The 7,573-nt window shown below is 40.0% G+C and overlaps 1 protein-coding gene across 1 annotated transcript; it reads left to right on the top strand.

Moving 5' to 3' along the window:
* Positions 1-6,007: 6,007 nt before the first annotated feature.
* On the top strand, positions 6,008-6,960 carry LOC138899097 (uncharacterized). Its single transcript, XM_070185214.1, has 2 exons — positions 6,008-6,416; positions 6,506-6,960. Exons 1-2 carry the CDS (start codon positions 6,008-6,010, stop codon positions 6,958-6,960), a joined length of 864 nt encoding a protein of 287 aa, XP_070041315.1.
* Positions 6,961-7,573: the final 613 nt, after the last annotated feature.

The following is a 7,573-nucleotide window of genomic DNA, read 5'->3' as shown; positions in this document are numbered from 1 at the left end:
TATGTCTTTGATCAATTTTTAGATGAATTTTTCCATTGTTATTGATATGTTGATAGAGCTTTAAATTATTGTAACTCTATTTGATGATTTATTTAATCGAAAGAAGAATATTTTGGTGATTATCTTTGCATTATTTGATTTGGTTAAATTTAATAATTCTTCTAAGTGATCGAGAGAGCTTCTTGAATTATTATTAAACTAAGTTAGGAGAATATTCAAGAGACGTTTTTCTAAATATTATTCCATTAACATGTTCTTGCATATCTTCATAGTGCTTCAGACTGGTTTATTTTGTAGAGTTCAAATTTAATCAAGAGAGGAATCTTAACCTTATGTTTAAACTAATTATTGTGTGAATTTGTGAGAATCATTAGAATATTTGAAGTGAACTCAAGCAAAGTTAGACCCCAAATAGCTATCATACAACTATCCTATCATGACCCTTATTTCTTATATTGTTTACAATCCATTTTAGTTCAAACTCACTCTCAATGATCAAGTCTAATTAGTTGAAATCTTTTTTTAGGCCGTTAATTATAGTCATAAACAACCTAATTCAAGTGTTAATTATCCTAGATAGCATTTAATAAGAAATTACTAGAATATTATTTAAATTCAATCTATGTGGAGATAATATTATACTATACTATCTTTGACTAGTGAGCATTAATTTTCTGTTTATGTTTTGTGCTCGTCAAATTTCTTCCAAGATCAAAGCTTTATGGATTGGGATCGCTTCCTATGGCATTGCTGACTCCTTTGGATGATGATTGGAGGGCTAGAGCGAGGTTTTGAGGTGAACTGAGGTTGAACACTAGCTCGGATAATGTAAGTATCTTGCTTAGTCTTGGACTAAGGGTATTTCCCTGTTGGCTATAACATTTGTTATATGTTGGGGTTAACGTATATGCGAGGTGACGAGTGTATATGCGTGCACCGTGGTTATTCATGAACCGGGTATATCTTAGGCTTATGCCTTGTTTTGCTATCATGCTTCTTTGATACCGTGTTTTCTCTATTTGTATGACTACGCGAGCTATTATTCATGCTAGAAATCATGTCTAGGCTATTTGCTTATCTGTTGATATATGATAGGGCTATTTATTCTATATTGAGCTATTTGCCTTAGCGGTAGTCATATTTTCAGTTATGATATTATATTCACATGTTATATCTCTGTCTCTATGCACTTTTTATATGTTATCTCACATGTTATTGATATTGTTGTGTGTTACACGTGTTTAAGTTGAGTTTGACACATTGGTATATTGATTATGATTATGTGAGATTTTGGCATATGAACACATGAGTGGACTGATGATTGATCTTTGCTCATAGAGCCGCGTTAATATTGATTGGGAGGAAATGTTTGTCTAGGCCCTGTATTGGGTTGAGTGGCATTGGTTGTTGAGTGTTGATATGGATTGTGGGGAGACACTATGTCAGGCTCTATATTGGGCTTAGTGATTAATCGTTCACTTTGATCAAAGCAGCGCTTGGGCTAGGATCTATCCCTCCAGAGTCAAGTTATAACTTGTGAGTGCGAGCACTTGATATATAATTAGTGAAGCGCATTATACCAGGAACACGTACAATGCTGAGTGTTTGTGCGTGTATGTGATGATTCAGGGGCGTTTTGCCAGATATCGTAAGAGTGCTGAGAGTATGATAGAGGAGTTCTTGCACCAGATACAATAGATGTGTTGAGATTGTGTATACTTGATGATTATACTATAGTGTTGTTGATTTTAGCATCTATAATTGATATGTAGGCATATAATTGTATTTTCCTTATGCTAATTAGTATTTGATGTCTCTACTTGATGTTTAGAGCTTGAAGACATATTTTACCTTGATAAATCTCTGTCTAAGTGATTTTTGTGGAAAAGTTAATACCTTGACTGATATACCTGAAAAGCATGCCAACTTCCTCTCTTATTGTGCTAGAGTTGAGCATGTATTATTTGAGCTGCTTTTATTTATATGCCATCATTCTGCTGTTACTGTTGTTTTTTATTGTTGTAAGTGAGCATCGGACCTTACCAAGCTCGTCACTGCTTATAGCTCGAGGTTAGGCTTGCTATTTATTGAGTATATGAGGTCGGTTATACTCATACTATACTCTGCACTTCATGTGGAGATCCAGGTGTTGCTGATGGCGGTAGTTGACAGTGAGCTGTATCCGAATTGCTTGGAGATTTAGAGGTAGCACCGTTGTCTCGTTCGCAGGCCTTGAAGTCTCCTCCTTTATCTTATATACCTAATTTCATTCTTCCAAACAATATCATATTTTGTTCAGACTTTTGTGATGACCCAATAGGTCATTTTGAGTTTTAGCCTTTATTCTGTGTTTTGAGACATTGACTAGATCCGTTTAGTATTCCTCGATTTGTATGCGCAGTTCATGTCTTGTTCTGGAAAGTTTTGCTGTGAAGAATTAAAGAAAATGATAAATTTTTGCCTTAAAAACTAATTTGAGTTAACTACGGTAAACATTTTGTGTAAACGGATCCGGATCAGTATTTTGACGGTACCAGTGGGTCCGTTTCATGATTTGGGACGTGGACGTATGCCCGGAATCGAATTTGGAAGTCCCTAACTTGATTTAACGTTATTTGTTGAAAACTAGTAATTTGATGGTTTAAAGAATTTCTAAGTTTGATAATAGGTTGACTTTGTTGCTACCGGGTTCAGATTTTGGTTCCGGAACTTGAAATAGGTTCACTTCACTATTTATGATTTGTCTGCAAAATTTAGTGCAAAACGGAGTTGATTTGATGTGATTCGAACAGTCTGTTGTAAATTTGTAAGTTCTTGAGTTTCTTTGAAAATTTCATACATTTTGATGTCCGATTCGTAGTTCTAGGTGTTATTTTGGTAGTTTAATCATGCGAGCGAGTTCATATGATATTTTTAGGCTTGTGTTGATATTTTGTTTGGAGCCGCAAAGGCTCGGGTGAGTTTCGGATGCGTTTCGGAGTGTTTGGGAGAGTTTTACTGTTGCTGGAGCTAACAGGTACTGCAGGCCTCACAATTGCGAGGTGGGAGTTTGCGTTTGCGATGTTTGACTTCTTCTACTAGGCTCATATTTGAGAACATTGTGTTCGCATATGCAAAGGTGGGGCTGGGTGAGCTTTCTGGCATTTGCGATCAGCCTGGTCGCATTTGCGATGTGTCAACTGTTCGCAATTGTGAACTTTAAGTCGCATTTGCGACTGTAGCAAGGATATGGGTTCTTCACTTTTGTGATGGATTTCTCGCATTTGCAGGGTTTGTATTTGCAAACCCGAGGTCGTAATTGCGGCATCTGCGACTGGGCAAAAAGCTGAGGGACAATAGTTTTAGCCTCATTTTCATATTTTGAAACCCTAGGATCGGTATGAGGTAATTTGGAAGAGGGAATTTCATATACAAACTTTGGGTGAGTGATTATAATCTATTTCTAATCATATACCATCAATTTATCTTAGATTTTAACATCAAAATCATGAGAATCAAAGTGAAAATTTGTGCAACCTTGTTATGTTTTTGAGAAAATAATAATTTGAGTTTTGAGAGTCGATTTTGACTCGAATTTTGAAACTAATCACATAAATGAACTCGTGGGGTCATGGATAGTCGGAATCTACCATTGGACACAGTTTTTGACCGGGCCAGCCCTGGGTTAACTTTTTGGAAAAAGTATAAAGATCTTAGCTTTATCTAGTGTAATTGATTTACCTAGCATTGTTTGATGATATTAAGTTGATTTTTGTTAGATTCGATTGGGTTGGAGGTGAATTTTAGAGGAAAGGCCCTGTTTGAGCTTCAATTTGATTGCAGAACGAGGTAAGTGTTGGGTCTAACCTTGATTTTGGGGGAATTAGGAACCCTTGATCTATATGTTATGTGAATTACGTGTGTAACAATGTATATGCGAGGTGACGAGTGTATATATTTTGTCAAAATAATAGTTTCCATGTCTTCTCGTATTTCATGAATTATCTCACTCCATGCCTTCACTTGTACTTGCTTTAATTGCTTCCTATGCCGTAATTTATTACTTGTCATTAATTATTCCTGTATTGAATTGTTCGTCCCTTCCCTGATTCTGTGATTAATTGCTACTTGCCTTAATTGTCTTACTTGCACATCTTAATTGTCACGTACTTGACTTGTCTTGTTACTTTCGTATTACTTGTAGCATTCCTTTGACTAGTACGTGGTTCCCTTATTGCTTAACTTTCATATCCTTTGATTGTACTTGTAAATTGAGCTACTGGATTGATTATGTTTATTGAGATTGTTTTTGGATTGGATTGCACGCCGCAATGGTTGTGATATGGTGGACTACGGGAGTATTATGACAATGATTCTGATGATATGGTGGGATTGGGTTGTGCGCCGCAACGGTTGTGTACGTAATACTTGATATTGATAAATTATTATATGGTTTAATAAGGGAGGATTAAGATGTTGATTATGATAATATGATGGGATCGGGTTGCGCGCCGCAACAGATTGAATACGTGATTCTTGATATTGATAAATGATGCAAAGGTGAAATAAATGAGGATTGTGTGCGTACGGTGGGATCGGGTTGCGTGACGCAACAGATGGTGTATGGTGTACTGTTGTTGTTATTGTGTTGGTTTTCAACATTCTTATATGAAATTATGAGATCTGTTTTTCTAGTTTCTTTGATTGTGCGGTTTTGAGCACATTTTCATAAATTGACTGCCTTACATTCCTTCCCTATTATTATTATTATTAATGTTACTACGTACATGTTTTTGTAAGTGGACTGTTCTAGCCTCGTCACTACTTCATCGAGGTTAGGCTCAGCACTTACAGAGTACATGGGGTCGGTTGCACCCATACTACACTCTGCACTGCTTGTGTAGATTTTAGAGGTTGGGATTCCGGGTCATGACAAGTTGGTATCAGAGCACTAGGTTGCCTAGGTTTCATGAGTCATGTGCAAGCTTAGTAGAGTTTGGAGGATCGGTACCTAGACGTCTGTACTTTTCTTCCAAAGGCAATGGAGTTTTAGGAAAAAATTTCACTTCTTTCTTTCTCTATCGTGTGATTTCATTCTATCATTGATGATTGAACCATTCTATTCTTATTCTCTCGCAGATGGTGAGAACACGCACAACATCTGCAACCGGAGCCTCATGTAGCAGCTACTACCAGGGGCGGGGGCCGAGGCAGAGGCAGAGCTCAGCCTAAAGCTCGAGCAGCACCACCAATAGTGAAGCCTCAGATTGATCATAAGGAGGAGGTCCTAGCTCAGACCGTGCCCGTCGGGCCAGCTCAGGTCGCGGAGGGATTCATAGCCACTCAAGTACTCTAGGACGCTCTAGTCCACTTGGTGGGCCTTATGGAGTGTGGCCTAGACCGGTGCATTTCTGGTGGCACCAGCCGTCTCTCAGGCTGGGGGAGGAGCACAGACTCCTGTTACACATACCCCAGAGTAGGTGGCTCCCCTATATCAAACTCTAGTGGCCCAACCTATTAGGGTAGTTCAGTCGGTTATGGAGGCACAGGCCTAGGATAGGCCTGCTATGTCTTATGAGGCCTTGTTGAGGCTAGATAACTTTACCAAGCTTTTTCCTATTCATTTCAGCGGTGCACCTTTTGAGGACGCACATGACTACTTATACCATTGCCACGAGGTGTTGCGTAACATGGGTATTGTTGAGACCAATTGGGTCGACTTTGCAGTGTTCCAGATGACCGATTCTGCCAAGAGATGGTGGAGAGATTATATGTTAAATAGACCAGCTAGATCACCTGCACTTACCTGGATCAGTTTTCACAGCTATTTCTAGAGAAGTTCAATCCTTTCACTCTGAGGGAGGAGTATCGTAGGCAGTTTGAGCACCTTCAGTAGGGTGGCGTGACCGTCACCCAGTATGAGACTCAATTTGTGGACCTAGCTCGCCATGCCATTGTTTTCCTCCCTACTGAGAGGGTGAGAGTGAGGAGATTCATTGATGGGTTCACTTTCAGTATCAGACTATAAATGGCCAAGGGGACTGGAGATAATATTTCTTTCCAGAGGGCCGTAGATATTTCTAGACGGATCGAGATGGTTCGTGTTCAGGAGAGGGGGCCTGTGTGTGATAAGAGGCCTCGTCATTCTGGTGGTTTCAGTGGTACCTCATCTGGAGGAAGGGGTACTTTTGGTAGAATCCATCCACCAAGGCCATTTCAGTCAGCGCTTCAGGCATCCCACAGTGCCTCGAGTAGTCATGGTCCTTATGTATCTCATTCTGGGTTTCTAGCCTACTGTGCACCATCAGCTCCTATTAGTGCTCTCCGATCCAAAGCTACCACCGTGGTTATCTGGCTCGTTCGGGTCAGCTTCAGCATTAGTAGCCACAACAACAAGAGGGGTATTTCCAGTATGGGGGTACTGGTCACATCAGGAGGTATTGCTCGAGATTGTTGAGCATCATGTCACAACAGAGTTCTTATGTCATGGTTCCGGCATCGGTTGCTTCACCGCCCACTTAACCAGCTAGAGGCAGGATTCAGTCTGCCAGAGGTGGAGGTCAGGCCGTTAGAGATAGAGGCCAGGCCGTTAGAGGTGGTGGTCAGCCAACTAGAGGCCGTCCAAGAGACGAAGGTCAGGGTGGTGGGGCTCAGCCCCAATTTTATGCATTCCTAGCTAGACCTGAGGCTGAGTTATCTAACGTCATTATTATAGGAACTTTTCTAGTTTTCCATAGAGATGCTTCAGTTCTATTTGATCCTAGCTCTACTTATTCCTATGTGTCATCCTATTTTTCTTCATATCTGGTTGTGCCTCGTGATTGTTTGAGTGTTCTTATATACGTGTCCATGCCGGTGGGAGATTCAATTGTAGACTGTGTGTATCGCTCGTGTGTGATTAGTATTAGGAGTCTTGAGACTAATGTAGATTTCCTACTTCTTGATATGGTAGACTTTGGTGTTATTTTGGGCATAGATTAGTTGTCACCTTATCATACTATATTGGATTGTCACGCCAAGAGGGTGACCTTATCCATGCCGGGGTTGCCTCGATTAGAGTGGAGAGGGACTCCTGGCCATTCTACCAGTAATATTATTTCTTATGTCAAAGTTAGACGTATTATAGGGAAGGTATATCTAGCTTATTTGGCCTATATTCGCGATTCTAGTGCAGAGGTTCCTTCCATTGATTCGGTACCTGATGTGCATGAGTTTTCAGAGGTGTTTCTTGCAGATCTGCCGGGGATGACACCCGACAGAGATATTGACTTCTGTACTGATTTGACTCTGGGCACTCAACCCATTTCTATTCCACCATACCGTATGTCCCCGTGTGCGTTGAAGGAACTGAAGGAGTAGTTGCAAGATTTACTTGATAAGGGATTCATTAGACCTAGTGTCTCACCTTGGGGTGCGCCCGTGTTGTTCGTGAAGAAGAAAGATGGTTCGATGAGGATGTGTATAGATTATTGGCAGTTGAACAAATTCACTATCAAAAACAAGTATCCGTTATCGAGGATTGATGACTTATTTGATCAGCTTCTGGGTGCGAAGGTATTTTTGAAGATTGATTTGAGGTCTGGCTATAATCAGT

The sequence above is a fragment of the Nicotiana tomentosiformis genome, chromosome 9 (assembly GCF_000390325.3).
Source record: "Nicotiana tomentosiformis chromosome 9, ASM39032v3, whole genome shotgun sequence".
Classification (NCBI taxonomy): Eukaryota; Viridiplantae; Streptophyta; class Magnoliopsida; order Solanales; family Solanaceae; genus Nicotiana; species Nicotiana tomentosiformis.
The sequence above is the reverse complement of the archived record's forward strand: the minus strand, read 5'-3'. Positions and strand labels throughout refer to the sequence as shown.

Excerpts from the sequence above, each read along its gene's own strand:
- LOC138899097 (XM_070185214.1), top strand. The coding sequence starts at position 6,008 with ATGGCCAAGGGGACTGGAGATAATATTTCTTTCCAGAGGGCCGTAGAT. Across the intron at positions 6,417-6,505 it reads GGTACTGGTCACATCAGGAG|CTAGAGGCAGGATTCAGTCT; the intron begins GTATTGCTCGAG and ends CCACTTAACCAG.